The sequence below is a fragment of the Paramormyrops kingsleyae genome, chromosome 5 (genome assembly GCF_048594095.1).
Source record: "Paramormyrops kingsleyae isolate MSU_618 chromosome 5, PKINGS_0.4, whole genome shotgun sequence".
Taxonomy (NCBI): Eukaryota; Metazoa; Chordata; class Actinopteri; order Osteoglossiformes; family Mormyridae; genus Paramormyrops; species Paramormyrops kingsleyae.
In genome coordinates this window covers 38,117,325-38,134,539 of record NC_132801.1, presented here as the reverse complement: position 1 = coordinate 38,134,539, position 17,215 = coordinate 38,117,325, and the positions used below count along the sequence as shown (strand labels likewise).

Below are 17,215 nucleotides of genomic sequence, written 5' to 3'. Positions count from 1 at the left end.
CCTCAGTCCACCTGGTACTACAATAAGTTTGCTTTATTTGGCAAATTTTTAAAAAAAAATTTTTGGCTGGAACCAAAGTCATACTTTTTATCACATTTATAAGGGAAAATACCTCCTGATTTACGATTTCTTGATTAATGAACGATAATTTAGAACAAATTGGCTGGTAATGTCAAGAACTACCTGTAATGCTTATTCAGCTGATCTGTTTTAGACCATTCCATAATTACATCCTTAAATGTGGGTTTACAAGCTTACTGGCAGTAGCTCCCTCTGGATAAGCTGCTATAAATGGATGTACACAATGGATGGACGGATGTATTTTGAAAAACTATTTGATGTAAAAAATATTTGACATTTAACCTTCTGAAAAGTTTATAAAAGATATTCAGCATATTTACTTATTAGAGTAGCCCATTTATATAATCATTAAAATAAATCTTATCGTTTTATAACAGCCACACATATGAAAATGATTGAAAATGAATCGCTAAGATCCAGTATGACTCTGGTTATTGTATAACTGCATTATACTTAGATTAAAAGAGCGGGTTTCACAAACAGAATACGTTCGCCACAATTGCTAAGATTAAACTTAATAATTAAAACAGACTTTAATTATAGCCTACAAAATGTGTTCGACCAGGTAATTAGCCTACAATATGTGTTCGACCAGGTAGATAATGCTTGTTTTGAATTAATATATTGTATATATAGGTGATATATATCATCAAAGTTTTAGTTGTTTTTACTTGCATGTGAAGCAGACACATGACATATACACGTATGTATACACCTACGACAAATGCCGGTACAGCGCAAGCATCGTAGGTGTCTACTCTGCTGCCTGAAAACGGTCACTGAAATTATATTTCATTGAATGGAATACTTTATAGTATTTAATATGCTAAAATGCTATTTTTATTCGGCTTTTTTTTAATTTTGTAATTGCTCCGCAGGCAGTATATACCTCTAGGTCCCCCATTCCTATACTTAGGTCCTTGAGCACAGAGCGCTGCACTACACAGTGACGTACTCTATCAACCTCCGTTGTTTCGGTTACATCTTCAATTTAATATATTTTTTGGGAGGGAAGACTACACCTGCTACCACCAGAATGTTAGGCGTCGTTGGCAAGCAACTAAGACAGCACCCAGCCGTAAGTAAATGTGAAGGAAATAGAGATTATTTACAGCCCGAGGTGACATTGAAACAGGAGCAGTCAAAGACACTGCTGTCAGACGGGAGCAATGCGGACAGCGAATCAATGACACGTTGGAATACAGAGAATCTTTCACGGTTTTCTCGAGTTTGTGCAAATACAGGAGTATTTTTGACGTTTTGTATTGATGTTTCGTGGGGTACTCTCCGCAAGTGCAAATATTACTAGCGCATGTAAAATAGCGGTCTGCGCCGACGTCGCCCGTACTGTAGAAATGTTTCCTTAACCTTGATTAAACTGTGTGGACTCTGGCATAATGCAAATGGAAGCCATGAGTATTGCGTTGTATAATCAGTATCGATTTTACCAAGCCTATGGGTGCCGGATTTTTTTCAGAAAAGCTACACTTACAATATTGATTCATTTAATATTGTGCTTTTCTTTACGACAGTATGTTGCGACTGGCCTGTTGTGGTAGAACGAAATGTCACGCTCAGATTTATCCAGCATAGTTTTTACTAGGCCTTAGGTATAGTGTTATATCATAATGATTTCAGTGCTGAAATTATTTAGCACGTGGACATTACTCAATCAGTGTTGTAAATGATATATTCCTGATAAATTAATATTTATTTCTTTTTTATTTTAGTTGATCCCACTCCTCATTTTCATTGGTGGAGGAGCAACAATGTCTGTGATGTACTTGGCTCGTTTGGCTCTGCGCAACCCTGATGTCTCGTAAGTGTGATGTGCCTTTCTGGGTTCAGACAAGGGGACTCCATCTGTGCTGAGATTTAGCCTTTTAAACTATACTCTTCAAGATTGAAACTCTTGTTCTACAGATGGGATCGCAAGAACAATCCAGAGCCCTGGAACAAACTGGGCCACAATGATCAGTACAAGGTATGAGCCCTTATGAGTGATCCCTCACATGGCATGAAAAACCATTCTCTTCAAGGTGATCTTGTTATCTTGTCTTCATCTTGTTAAAGCTTACTGAGTAGAGTTATAATCCAGCCAAAACAAGTCTTCTTATAAGTTCCCACTGTGGAAACATCAAGGGAATGATTTATCCCTTAATGAAGATTCTCTATATTACAGTTTTATACAGTGAACATGGACTACAGCAAGCTGAAGAAGGACAGACCAGACTTCTAAGCTGCCTCTAGCCATCTTCAACAGCCATGGTGTCCAGGAAGCCCCAAAGAATAGGAATGCAATTTATACAGGAAATATATTACTTGAATTTCTCTGATGAATTTGCAAAATACTTTGTCTTTCTCAAATTAATTATATGGGATAATTGTATATGGTATACATAATAATAATAAAGGAGAAAGGCACATACACAGAAAATAATGAATTGTCTTTCTGTCTGATTACTACTATTGATCAGTAATTCAGTATATTTAAATGCATCCTCCTGTAATGAAATGGTTTATTTTGTAGAAGAATTTCATTCTTCCAAGATTGATTAGCTAAACTAAAGGAGAAGTGTAGTTTCCTTTGAGTACATATACAAATAGTTATTAAATAAAAACACCAGAAATGATGGACATGATTTATGGAGAATTATCTTTTTTCCATCCAATTTCTACCAACACATCCTGGTATAGGGTGTGGTGGCCTGAATCATAGGGGACAAGGTGAGTAACAGCCCAGGTGGGATGTTGCTGTTTTCATTGACCAAATATTAAAGCAGGTGACTTACAAGTTCAACTTGTTTGTATAAACAATCTACTTAAAATTCTGAAATGTTGCTGTAGCTATTTAAAAGAATGATTAGTAGTTTGATCCATTTTCAGTAACCACTTGTCCTGTTCCAGGTCATGGGGAGTTTGGAGCCTATCCTAGCTAGGAGCTACAGGTGTAAGGCAGGGAACAGCCCAGGATGTTGCGTCACAGGGCACACACACCATTTACACCTATGGGAAATTTGGTAACTCTAGTTCACCTTAGCATGTTTTTGCACTTCCAAATTCCACACACATGGTTCCATGGCGCCAACTCAAAAGCTGATTCCAGAGGTGTGAGGCAACAGTGCTAACCACTGCGCCACCATATTGCACTATTAAAATTTTTATTTTGATGTACAGCAACATATTAATCACCTAATGCTATGGCTTGCTGCCCAACACTATTTAAGATGCTTTATTGGCTGCTATTGCATTGGAATTCTTACTCATTCAGCTACACTCAGTACAAAGAACAGCTAAAAGTGTACCAGTGACAACAGACAAATGCCAGGCATCCTGCCCAGGGTATACTCTGCGTTGTGCCCAGTGCTGTCTGGGGTAGCCTCCAGGCCTCCCCGTGACCCTGCTCTGGATAAGATGTTTGATAGATGAATTAATTGAAAATAGATGTACAGTAATACAATAAACAAGTAACATATAAAGGGCATGTGTTAGTAATATTGTAGTAGACCAGATTAAGCAGTATGTAAACATACCTATTTAGTAAGGGTTGGACATCTTTCTCAGAAAAGTCAGAAGCAGTTTTGCACACTCAAACCCTGAAGATGTGAGATCGTCTTAGTTCATAGCACCATTGCAAGTAGTATTTTGTTGCTGACTTGAATGGTTCAGATTAATTACAATGATGTGTAAATCCACACCCATTTGGAATGGTCCATCCAGGGTTGGCTACCAGACCCTAACAGAGGCTATTCTTCATGGTGGATACTAAGGTTGTATTATTTAAACTAATATGAATATGTAATAAAAATAACATGCAAAAAATGCTATGCTGCATTTGTACTTTGTATATAAAGCCCAAATTGCTCTCTCATTTGTATTTTTGTGGGCGGAATGGTGCCTCAGGCTAGGGATCTGTGCTGGTAATCAGATGATTGCTGGTTTGAATCCTGTGAATGCCAGGAGTGATTCTTCTCTGTTGGGCCCTTGTGCAAAGCTCTGTAAGGAGGTCCTATGACTTACAGGGAAAATTGGGGGTTAGTGGCAGTAACTGGCACTCCAGCTACCAGGGGGGTATTCCAGAAAGCTTGGTTAACTTACCATTTGGTAAATCTTAACCTCTGGGTTGATATACCCCAAACCCGCATACCATGAGTATGTCGGTTCCAAAACACCTGAGAAGAGTAAGTTCAATCAACCTCCTATTGCTTACCCAGAATTAATGCGCGTGCACCGTGCATACATAAAGACGTTTTCAATTGATCGCCGATTTCACGAGTCAGAATGGAAAATCAAAGTGAAAAAAAGAGAGCGGCATACTTCACAGAGGCGGAGTTGGAAGTTTTAATGCACGCATATGAGGAATTCAAGCCAATAATAATGAAAAAAAGCAATACGGCTGCATCGGCTAAAGAAAGAGTTGGCTTGGCAAAAAATAACGGACAGAGTAAATGCGTGTGTATTAAATTGCAAATTTGACATCGCCTCCCCTTTTATTATAATGCAAAATAATTAAACACATAACCCTTCCGCATCCTTTTTACTGTTAAATCACTATGAAAGCATTTACTTTTCCTGCCATTCATTTCTTTAGGTTAAAATAACAATGTGTATCGACTAGGAATATATGGTTTCTTATTTAATAAGGTGTAATCCTTCTGGAGACAGAAGAACTTTGAGCCAAGTCAAAATGAAACACAAAAACATTCTGCAAAAAGGTAATTGATTACACGATCACTTAACTATTTATTAAACACGATTTAGTATATTCTTTCTGTCATGTAGCTAATAGAAAAAAAGCTGAAGCCCGTCTAACTGGCGGGAGCCCACCACCACCTCCCCTCACCCCATCTGAGGGCAACCAGTGGTAACCAGCATTGTACTGTCCTGTAATGATTACCTATAGTTAGTGGAAAAAAGTAATGAGTTTGATGATTTTAACAAGGCAAAAAATTAAGGATACAAAATCAAGTTACCTGCACATTGATACTATGAATAGATTTCCTCCGCTATCTCGCTGTACTTGTATAGTGAAAATAAAGACATCTATCTATCTATCTATCTATCTATCTATCTATCTATCTATCTATCTATCTATTAACATAGTCTCCCTCATTTATTGAAGGAGCTTTAATAGGAATGTAGGTGCCATCAATGCACCCAATTATGAATGAATGAATGAATGAATGAATGCCTTTTATTGTCACTATACATGTATTACATGTATTCCAAATTACATTTGGAAACCCTGAAATAGAAAGTCATATAGGGAAGTATCAAGTGTGTGTGTGTGCAGGATGAATACATGTAGGCTATAGATATAAATAGTATGACTATATATTAAATATGCATCATAGATTTTACTACAAAGGACAAACCTACCACTCTGTGGAATTCCTCTTTAATAACACGCAGAGCTTTATGGACAGGGAACTGTACAAACGTGTGTAAGAAGCGTTAAGTACCAGACATACTGTGCGAACGGCTCTACACACAGTTGCCTTTCCTATATGCTCTGCGTCGCCCATATTGTACAAAAAATGCCCTGACGCAAAAAACCGAAGTGCTATGCACAGAATGTTTTCTGTGCTAAGCGCAGACCCGCGTTGGGTTTGTGACATTTGCAATATGCGGTTTCAAGAGATGTTAAGTAAATGAACGATTCTTTTGAAAACTGATAACGCTTTTTCAAATAATCATTAGGAAATGAAAAGACATCAATACGCGGTCTTATAACTCTCTCCCGGCGAAAAAAACCTTGTATAATTTATGCCTCCACGTTCACAGGATCGTCATCAAAAGGGCACGCCATGCTCAGTAACCTTCTGCAACAAACTTACCCTGGAACATAACCTGCTCAGTAGCAGGTTATCTTCAGAGAGTAAGCTGCTATGGTTACGTACATACCCAGAAAGTTAACCTCCGTTTTTGGAACCGAAAGTTGAGGTTATCCACTAACTTACCCGGGTATGTCACATAACCTGCTTTCTGGAATACCCCCCAGGAAAAGCTCACACTGTTCCATTTGGACTTGTGTGGTGCTGACGTATCACATGCTGCATGATTGCACTTGGGTTCTCATCCCTGAGGTGGTTTGTTGTGTGGTGGGTGTGGCAATGTGCTGTAATCAGTGTGCACTCCTTACCCCTACCTCTCCCTTTGTCTCACAAGTAAGCAGAGGAAACTGCCTGATATTCTGTGCTGGTCAGGGGTAATTGAGTCCTACCACTGAGAACTAATGAGCAAGCAGATAAACACCATGATACAACCTTGGGATTCGCTGGTGTATGTCTATGAGTCATTATTTTAAGGAAGTGTGTTGTTTCATGAGAAAATCAGGATGTCCAGTGTTCTAGTTTTAATTTCTTCTACTGAATCACAACTGAACCCCCCGTTACACTGTTTAAAGACCGATTTATGGACGCTTTATTGCCTAAATGTAGTGCAGTATGTTTATTAGTGATGAATTTGTGGATAAATAAAATACATTATTTTATTTAAAGTAACACAAAAGCCTTAAGAACATAAGAACTATACAAATGAGAGGAGGCCATTCGGCCCATCGAGCTCGCTTGGGGAGAACTTAACTAATAGCTCAGAGTTGTTAAAATCTTATCTAGCTCTGATTTAAAGGAATCCAAAGATTCAGCTTGCACTATGTTATCGAGAAGACTATTCCATACTCTGACTACACGCTGTGTAAAGAAGTGCTTCCTTAAATCCAGTTTGAAATGTTCTCCCGCTAATTTCCACCTATGGCCACGAGTTCTTGTATTTGAACTAATGCTGAAGTAACTATTCGGTTGAACAGCATCCAAACCTGTTAGAATCTTATAGACCTGGATCATGTCCCCCCTCAGTCTCCTTTGCTTGAGGCTGAACAGATTTAGCTCAACTAACCTTTCCTCGTATGACATTCCTCTAAGACCAGGAATCATTCTTGAGGCCCTACGCTGCACCTTTTCTAAGGCCGCAATGTCCTTTTTAAGATATGGTGACCAAACCTGCACACAATATTCTAGGTGAGGTCTCACCAAGGAATTGTATAATCTTAGCATTACCTCCCTTGACTTAAACTCCACACATCTGGAGATATACCCCAACATCCTATTGGCCTTTTTTATTGCTTCCCCGCACTGGCGAGAATGAGACATGGAAGGATCAACATACACACCAAGGTCTTTCTCATAATCAGCTACCTTTATTTCAGTAGGTCCCATAAAATACCTGTACTTTATATTTCTGCTCCCTACATGGAGTACCTTACATTTGTCTATGTTAAATTTCATCTGCCAGGTATTGGCCCAGTCACTAATTAAATCAAGATCCCGCGTAGCTGCTGAGCCGCTAGTTCAGTATCTGCTACACCACCCACCTTGGTGTCATCTGCAAATTTCACCAGTTTACTGTATATATTGGTGTCTATATCATTTATGTAAATTAGGAACAATAGTGGTCCTAAAATTGAACCCTGCGGTACCCCACTATGAACGCAGGCCCACTGTGACATTGTGCCTCTTATAACTACTCGCTGCTTCCTATCTGTTAACCTGTTATCAATCCAGGTCGCTACAGTTCCTAAAATACCTGTCGCTTTGAGTTTAAGTAAGAGCCTCTTGTGGGGGACAACATCAAAAGCCTTTTGGAAATCTAAGTAGATGACATCATAGGCCTTCTTATCATCAACTTCCTGAGTAGCTTCCTCAAAAAACTCCAACAGATTTGTTAAACAGGATCTACCTCTCCTAAATCCATGCTGGCTATCCCTCAAAATGTTATTTGAGTCCAGATAATCTACCATTTTCTCTTTGATTATAGCCTCCATAACTTTACCAGTTATACAAGTTAGACTGATTGGCCAATAGTTTGACAAATTACTTCTATCCCCTTTTTTGAAAATGGGCGTTATGTTGGCATGCTTCCAATCAGAAGGTACCACACCTTCAGATAAGGATTTTTGAAACAGTAAAGTTAAGTAATATCCCTCATCTCTTTTAACACTATAGGTAAGATGCCATCAGGGCCCTGTGATTTATTTATTTTGAACTTAGCTAGGCTTTGCAAAACATCAGCTTCAGTTATACTGTATATATATTAGTGCTGGATTAGTAATAAGAACTGGTAAGTTACTAGTGTCCTCAACAGTGAATACCCGTGCAAAACTATCATTTAACTCATTTACTACTGTATATCAATGTCGTTTTCAGTTATAAGACCCTTACTATCCTGCAGATTAGTAATTTCAGCTTTTAGAGCTCTTTTACAGTGAAAATACTGGAAGAAACTTTTAACGTCATCCTTAGCCTCCAATGCGATCTTCCTTTCGACGTTCCTTTTAGCTCATCTAATGTCATTTTTTAACTCAGCCTGTAGATTTAGATACTCTTGCTTTATTCTGTCATCATCGGTTATTTTCCATTTCTGGAACAAAGCTCTTTTCCTCCTTACTTTATTTCCCTAGTAAACCACCTAGGTTGCAATTTCCTAGATTTATTCTTGCTGGAAACAGGTATGAAGTCCTCTTGCACTTGTAATAATGTGCTTTTAAAAAATTCCCATGCCTCTTCAACAGTTTTGTTATTTAACTCCATCCAGTTCACAGTTTCTAGTTTTAATCTCATACAATTGAAGTTAGCCTTCCTAACATTATATATTTTTGATTTGGACTTAGCTCTTCGGGCACTAAACTTAACCATGTTATGATCGCTACTGTCAAGTGGTTCTAAAACGTCTAATTTACCAATCCTGTCCTGGTTATTAGAGAAAACAAGATCAAGAATGGCATCTCCCCTGGTAGGGGTGTTAACAAACTGAGTAAAAAAACAATCCTGTGTTAATTCCACCATCTCCAGTTCATTTTCAGAAGAGCCAGCGACAATGTCCCACTGCATCCCCGGTAGATTAAATTCACCCATAACTACCACATCATTTTTATTGCTCATAATCCTAATATCACTGTATAACAATCTGCTTTCCTCAGCAGCTACATTAGGTGCTCTGTAACAAACACCGACAATTAGGCTATTTGAGTTTTTAGCATCTAATTTTACTCATATAGCTTCCGTAGTTTTACGTATATCAGTAAGCTCCCTTGCCTGCAAGTTTTCCTTTACATATACTGCAACACCACCTCCCTTCTTACCTATACGGTCTTTACGGAACAACATGTAACCATCCATATTATATTCTTGTCCATCCTTTTCTCTCAACCACGTTTCAGTTATTCCTATAATATCATGAGTCAGATGAGATAAAAGCCTCTAAATCATGAATTTTATTCCTAATACTCCTGGTGTTTAAATACAGACAACAAAGGGTAGGTCTATTACGGTGCCCACTTATAATATGATTTTTTGGGGCTTACCGTTTCCCCCCACTTACATACTTAACTAACCTCCCTGCCCCCCCATTCCTCAACTACTCTACAAATACGCCTTCCCAGTACACTGGTTCCCCTCCGGTTCAGATGCAACCCATCCGGCTTGAACAGGTCCCACATGTTCCAGAAGGTCCTCCAGTGCCCCATAAACCTAAACCCCTCTTTCCTACACCATCCTTTTAGCCACGCATTTAATCTCCTTATCTCAGTTAACTTAGCCTGACTTGCATGTGGCACAGGGAGTATTTCAGAGAATACCACCATGGACGTTCTGCTTCTAAGCTTATTGGCGACTTCTATAAATTTATCCTGCAGAACAGCCCTCCTACCCTTGCCTATGTCGTTGGTGCCAACATGCACCACGACAACTGGATCCACCCCAGCTGGGGCCAAAAGCTTGTCCACACGATCTGGAAGGTCTCCTACCTGGGCACCAGGCAGGCAAGACACCGTACGGGACCCTCTATCACTCGTGCACACATAACTGTCTACTCCCCTAATAACTGAATCCCCCACTACCACAACCTCCCTCTTCCTGGGGGGAGGGGGCTCCTCAGTGCCCAAGGGCCCACTTGCCTCCCCAGTCCCTTCCGGCTCTAAAGCTGGAAGCACCTGAAACCTGTTAGACACAGACACCTCAGGTAATGCTGCCTCTGTAACGTGTGTACGCCTTTTCCTGCGTCTACGACCTACGGTCACCCAGCTCTCTCGACCTCTCTGCTCTTCATTCTCCCTCCTCCCCGCTAGTGGCGTACACACCATCTCCCTAAACGGTGTATTAACTAGCTCCTCTAACTCACTGTTGCATTGGATGAGAGCCAGTTGCTCCACAAGGTCGCGAACCTTGACCATGAGTGAGTCCACTAGCTTACATCGCTCGCAGATGAAGTCCGACTGGACACTAACGTCCAGAAGGGCAAACATCTTGCAAACGCAACACTGAGCCGGCCCCATAATTTATATAGTGTATTTAACTATAAAGATTACTTTGCGTAACGATAAATGCCGAGTACACTAAAATAAGTTATTACTTGTGTTAAAACGGAACTTAATTATAATTTTTATTTAAAATTTTAAACCTGATAAATTTACTACTACTAACCAGAAGAACTTCTGCCTGAACCAAGTATGAACTAAAAACAAAGCAAAATCGAAGTTGCTCTTGGGAGGTCGAAAAACCACAAAAAAAACCCTCACAGCAGGCTACTGTCGCGGGAAAAAGTGGAAAATGTCCTCCCGGCCCCGACTGGCGACCGAGTAAAGCTCAGGAGCAACTGTCCTCTTCCGGTGCTGGGTAACGATACCGACGTTTTTTTTTTTTTATTATTTTTTAAAATTAGATATTATTAGTTATTTCGCCCCGCGGGTGTTTGTTACGTAGTTAAACGCAAACAGAAAACGCCGCTCACGCGACACCCGCAGCTCACTGTCATTAATAATCGCGCTGTTTTAATAATCGGTAATAATACCGATCCCTGGTGTCCTTCATAAGTTTTTCTCTGTACGGAATTTTCTCGTTCTGCTTTTTCTTCTCCATTCTTCCTAGTGTTTGCGTCTGCAAATACCTTCAAAATGGCGAATGGGGGCGTGTCAGACAGTGCAGACACGTGACTGACAAAGACCGATTAACAGACAGGACAGACAAGCACTCACGCCGACCGAAATAAGAACAATAAATAGAAATAAAACAGCCACCCACGTAAATAGGTAAAGCACACAAACACTAAAAATATACGTTCAAAACACTCCAAAAAATAATCCCAAACAATCGCTGCAGCTCAACACCACTCTCTCGCAGCAATCCCAGCAGCAATGTTGGTTTAGTGCAGGGGTCACCAAGGGATGCCCCCAAGGACCACATGAGTCGCCCGCGGACCTGTTCTAAAAATAGCACAACTCACCAGTGAGCAGCATCTAAAATTTAATTTTATCCTGTTGCTATTCTTCTTTAATCACATTTGCATTTATATAGATTTGAAAATGGCAATATCTAAAAAAAGCATTTATTACATATGCAGTTTAGATAAGTTTAGTAGGGTGTTTCAAACTGGTAGCCCTTTGTATGGCTCTGTACCTGTGAAGTAGCTCTCAGTTTCAAAAAGGTTGGTGACCCCTGGTTTAGTGCATGATACCCTCTGCATAGCTCGATGCATTAACATCAGTAATTGAGATTCATTTAAAATCTTATTGTCACGATCCGCTCCGTTCGATCCCGATGTGTGCCACGCCCCCTCATTATCCACGTGTGCTTCCCCGATCGTGCCCAGCTGTTCCTTGTTATTTCGGCTTGTCTTCTGTATTTAGTCCGTGTCTGAGTCAGTCTTCCCCAGATCCGTCATTAATGTTTGTTAATGTTTGTAGGTGTCTTGGTCCTGTCCACCCAAATAAACCCCGTTTGCCTGCAGTTTTGGCTTGCCTCGCCTGCTTCCCGGCTCGCTCGCTCGCCCGATACACAACAGAATGACGGATCTCCACGACAACACAGCGCGGCAGACCGAGCACCAGCGGCTCGGTCTGCTGCAAGAGGCTGTGTATTGGCGCTCCCAACCAGAGTTACTGGAGGATCCCCTCGCCCTGGAACTGGCCACCCGGGGCGCGGACCTCCTCATGAAGGAGCGCCCGCCCGGACAGCAGTACCCGCTCCAGCGGGCACGCAAATGCCTACGCCGCCTGCGTGAGCGTCTTACGCAGCTTAGAGACGAACGCGTTGCCTGGAGCCTGGCCGACGTGTTCTCAGCGGCTCCGCCTTCCGCCGCAAGCGGCAAGAAGAGTCGAAAGAAGAACAGGGTGCAGCAGGAAGAGGCTCCGACTCTCTTCCTGGGGGCCTGCTCCTTACTCCCCGCCTGGGAGGACCCCGCCGCTGCCCGCCTGATCAGCGCCCGCCCGGAGAAGCCGCCCCCGATGGAGGCATACAACTACTGACCGGCGCGCCTGGGTCAAGGCCGAATACGCGCCGTGTGGGATGCCGTTCCCCGGGTGCCCAAAGCCCTTAAAGGGACGGTGCCTACGCGCTCAGCACCCCTCCTGCCTGCTCCGGATCTGTCCGATCCGGACCTGCATATTCCGGATCTGCCCGCGCCTGCTGCTGCCGCCGCCGATCTGCCCGCGGCTGCGCTGCCTGCTGCTGATGCCGCTGATCTGCCCGCGGCACCGCCTGCTGCTGATGCCGCCGCTCTGCCCGCGGCACCGCCTGCTGCTGCTGCTGCCGCTCTGCCCGCGGCACCGCCTGCTGCTGCTGCTGCCACGCTGCCAGCAGCTCTGCTTGACCCGCCTGTCCTGCCTGCTGCAGCTTCTGCCGCTTTGCCCGCGGCACCGCTGGCTGCAGCTACTGCCGCTTTGCCCGCGGCACCGCTGGCTGCAGCTACTGCCGCTTTGCCCGCGGCACCGCTGGCTGCAGCTACTGCCGCTTTGCCAGTGGCACCGCCTGTCCTGCCTGATCCGCCTGTCCTACCTGATCCGCCTGTCCAGCCTGATCCGCCTGTCCTGCTTGACCCGCCTGTCCTGCTTGACCCGCCTGTCCTGCCTGCTCTGCCTGCAGTCCCTGCAGCTGCCACCACTCTGGCTGCGGCACCCGCCGCGGCGCCCCCTGCTGGCCGCGTGATGGTGGCACCCGCGATGGCGCCCCCTGCTGGCCGCGTGATGGCGGCGCCCGCGACGGCGCCCCCTGCTGGCCGCACGATGGAGGTGCCCGCGACGGCGCCCCCTGCTGGCCACATGACGGCGGCGCCCGTCCTGCCGGCACCTGAACTGTCTGTCTCGCCTGTCCTGCCAGCACCTGAACTGCCTGTCTCGCCTGTCCTGCCGGCTCTTGACCTGCCTGTCTCGCCTGTCCTGCCGGCACCCGAACTGCCTGTCTCGCCTGTCCTGCCGGCACCCGAACTGCCTGTCTCGCCTGTCCTGCCGGCACCTGAACTGCCTGAGGTGGCTGCGGTTGCGCCCCCTGTTGGTCGTGTGATGGCGGTGCCCGCTGTGGCGCTCCCTGCTGGTCGCGTGCTGGCGGCGCCCGCCGAGGCGCCCCCTGCTGACCGGACGCCCGAGGCGCCTGCCCAGGCGGTCCCTGCTGGTCGCACGCCTGCAGCTGCCTCCGCTCTTCCTGAGGTGCCCGCCGAGGCGCCTCCTGCTGGCTACACGCCCGAGGCCCCGTCCGAGGCCGCCTCTCCCGTCCTGCCCGCGGCCCTGCCTGAGGCCGCCTCTCCCGTCATGCCCGCGGCCCTGCCTGAGGCCGCCTCTCCCGTCATGCCCGCAGCCCTGCCTGAGGCCGCATCTCCCGTCCTGCCCGCGGCCCTGTCCGAGGCCGCCTCTCCCGACCTGCCCGAGGTGGCCGCTCTGCCTGCGGCACCGCCTGCAGATCCGGCTGCCCCTCTACCCAAGGTGCCTGCCGGGGCGCCCCCTGCTGGCCACGTGCTGGTGGTGCCTGCTGCGGCGCTCCCTGTTGGCCACGTGCTGGTGGTACCCGCGGCTGTGTCTGAGGTCCCGGTGCTACCGCCGCCTGCACCCACGCCCGCCGAGGTGCCTGCTCTGCCTGCGGCACCTCCTGCTGGCCGCACGCCCAAGCCCGTCTCGCCTGACCTGCCCGTCTCGCCTGTCCTGTCCGGCCAGCCCTGCACGCCCGCAACGCCCCTTGCTAACCGCTCGCCTGCCCTGTACGGCCAGCCCTACTCGCCTGTCCAGCCGGCCCAGCCCTGCTCGCTGGTCCAGCCGGCCGCGCCCGCGGCTCCGCCCGCTGCTACGGCCAGGCCCGCGGCCCCGCCTGAGGCCGCCGCTCTGCCCACGGCCCCTCCCGCCACTCTGGCTGTCCTGCCTGCGGCCACGCCCGCAGCTCTGGCTGCCCCGCCCGCGGCCATGCCCGCGGCTCCGGCTGCCCCGCCTGTTGCCTCTTTAGAGGCCTTGACTTCTGTCCGCCCAGCACCGACCTCCCTCTTGACTCCCTCACCCTTGCCTCAGCAAGGCCGACACACCCCAGGACCGCGCCTGTCCGTTTCCCATAAGGGACGGGGACACAGGCGTCGGGTCCTGGTCCCGCCTGCCCTAACCCCTGGCTCGCCCATGCGCCCCCTGGCCGTGGCTCGGTGGCTGCCTGTGGGTCCTGCGGCTCCGGCTCGGCTGCCGCCTCCGGGTCCCCCCGCTTCGGCTGGGCGTCGGACGGCGCCTTCCCTGGCTCCGGCTGCGCCTCCGCCTGCTGCGGCTTCCCCCTCCTGCCTGCCTGCGCCAGTGTTCCCTCCTACTCCCTCCTTGTTTCCTTTGTCGGTCCCTACGTCTGTCTCCTTGTCCCCTGTGTGGTCCCCTCCTGCTCCGGCCTCCCTTCTGCCTGTGGCCCCTGTGGCTGCCTTCCCTCGCCCGCCTGGGTTCCCTCGAGCTCGCCCTGTTCTTCCTCCTCCCTTTGTTCCGTCTCCTCATCCCTTTGTTCCTCGTCCCTCTGTGTCTCCTCCGTCCCCTCCTGGTCCCTTTGTCCCTCCGGTTTTTGCTGCTCGTCCCTCTGTGCCTCCCGTGTTCACTCCCATCCCTTTTGTTCCTCCATTTTCTGTCCCCTCTCTGTCTCCTTTCTTTGTCTGCCTGTCCGCGTTCCCTGTCCTCTGTCAGGTCTTGTCGTTTTTCTGGTCCTTGTTCCTGTTCTGTGTCTCTGTCCTGTTTCCGTTGTGTCGTTGATGTTTTGCTTTTGTCTTCCAGGTCCTGTTCCCCGGTCTCGTCCGTCGCCTCCTCTAGGGCGCGCCCGGTGTGCGCGCCTTTGGGGGGGGGTTCTGTCACGATCCGCTCCGTTCGATCCCGATGTGTGCCACGCCCCCTCATTATCCACGTGTGCTTCCCCGATCGTGCCCAGCTGTTCCTTGTTATTTCGGCTTGTCTTATGTATTTAGTCCGTGTCTGAGTCAGTCTTCCCCAGATCCGTCATTAATGTTTGTTAATGTTTGTAGGTGTCTTGGTCCTGTCCACCCAAATAAACCCCGTTTGCCTGCAGTTTCGGCTTGCCTCGCCTGCTTCCCGTCTCGCTCGCTCGCCCGATACACAACACTTATTCTAGGGCAGTTGTATTATTTTAGAGCAATGCAATTTATGAACTATGAGAATCATTCTACAATTTGTCAGTTGCTGCACCTTCAGTTTTTATTAAGTAATTATTGAGTATTAACTGATTATTACTATTTTTATGAACAGATTGGTCCTTTGATTAAATTTGATTTCTATTACACTGACTAAATAATCATATAATTTTGGGGTCCAAAACCAGATCCATCCTTCCTATGCAATAAAAGGTTACAATGAACCTGGGCATATAGGTAAGGGGACATCCATTACAGTGCACAAATATTCATAAATTATGGGCAATTTACATACACCTAGCTGCCTGTTTTTGGACCACATGAGGAAACAGAGTTCCTAGAGGAACCACATACAAAATACATGGGGTCTAAAATACAAGCCCCAGAGCTATGAGACCACACTGCTCCCCACTGAGCCACCACATTGTCCATATGAAAAGCATCCCCATTTATTAATTTTCCAGACATTATTCCAGTATAGGGTAGCAATTAGCACGTGGCCCATGTAGCAAAATTAAGGGGAATTACAATAATAATATGTACAGATCAAATGTATTAATGATCAAATAGTTCAATTTACTTCATCGCTATATTTTCTTCTGATTATTCTTATTTTTCTCCTATGCACCCAACCACCTGCAGGAGGATCCATAAGGGTCTGATTTCATGTAGATCTTGGGACAGTCACAGACAGGGGCCTTGGTGGACTGATCCCCAGTTACTGAAACTGGTTTTCTCACCTGTCCAGTGGGAATGGAGCCAGAGCTAGTGTAAGTGTACCATCTAGCAGTGGAGGTTTCTTTATGACAATAGGTGTTTCTTCAAAAGAAAATTAAAAAAGAAACACCATTTGTATTGTAACATTTATACATGTAGCCTAGGATAGTGTTGTGATGGGCGCGCGAGCGAGCCGGGAAGCAGGCGAGGCAAGCCGAGAATGCAGGCAATCGGGGTTTATTCGGGACAACAGGACCAAGACACCAATAAACCTCAATGACGGATCTGGGGTAACGTACTCAGACGCGGACTAAATACAGAAGACAAGCCAACATAACAAGGAACAGCTGGGCACGATCGGGGAAGCACACGTGGATAATGAGGGGGCGTGGCACACATCGGGGTCGGACGGAGACAGGCGTGACATAACCCCCCCCCAAAGGTGCGCACACCGGGCGCGCCCGAGAGGAGGCGACGGACGGGTCGAGGGAACAGGACCTGAAAGACAAAAAGCAAGACCATCAACCAAAAACAGGGAACAGAACAGAGACACAGAACAGGCCAAGAGACAAAAAGACAAGACACGACACAGGACAGGAAAAGCAGACAAACAGACCGAAACAGGAGACACAGGGGGACCAGAGAACGGAGGAACAACAGGGCGAGGAGACAGAGAGGGACGAGGAACAAAGACAGGAGGGACAAAGGGACCAGAAAGGAACGGAGGAGACACAGAGGGACGAGGAGCAGAAACAGGCGGGACGGAGGGAAAGGGAGGAGGAACCAGGGGAGCCCGAAGGAACCCAGACGGGCGATGGGCAGCAGCCGGAGGGGCCGCAGGCGAGAGGGAGGCGGGAGCAGGAGGGGACCACCCAGGGGCCAAGGGAACAGGACGAGGGAGTGATGGAGGGGACACGGAGGGAGCAGGAGGGAACACCGGTGCAGGCAGGCAGGAGGGGGAAGCCGCGGCAGGCGGAGGCGGAGCCGGCGAAGGCGCCGTCCG

General features: G+C 46.8%; 1 protein-coding gene across 1 annotated transcript; it reads left to right on the top strand.

Annotated features, from left to right (window-relative positions):
• The first annotated feature begins 984 nt into the window (after nucleotides 1-984).
• Nucleotides 985-2,723, top strand: ndufa4b (NDUFA4 mitochondrial complex associated b). Its single transcript, XM_023799849.2, has 4 exons — nucleotides 985-1,159; nucleotides 1,812-1,900; nucleotides 2,005-2,065; nucleotides 2,264-2,723. Exons 1-4 carry the CDS (start codon nucleotides 1,118-1,120, stop codon nucleotides 2,318-2,320), a joined length of 249 nt encoding a protein of 82 aa, XP_023655617.1. The 5' UTR covers nucleotides 985-1,117; the 3' UTR covers nucleotides 2,321-2,723.
• Nucleotides 2,724-17,215: the final 14,492 nt, after the last annotated feature.

Excerpts from the sequence above, each read along its gene's own strand:
- ndufa4b (XM_023799849.2), top strand. The coding sequence starts at position 1,118 with ATGTTAGGCGTCGTTGGCAAGCAACTAAGACAGCACCCAGCC. Across the intron at positions 1,160-1,811 it reads AACTAAGACAGCACCCAGCC|TTGATCCCACTCCTCATTTT; the intron begins GTAAGTAAATGT and ends TTTTTATTTTAG. Across the intron at positions 1,901-2,004 it reads CTGCGCAACCCTGATGTCTC|ATGGGATCGCAAGAACAATC; the intron begins GTAAGTGTGATG and ends CTTGTTCTACAG.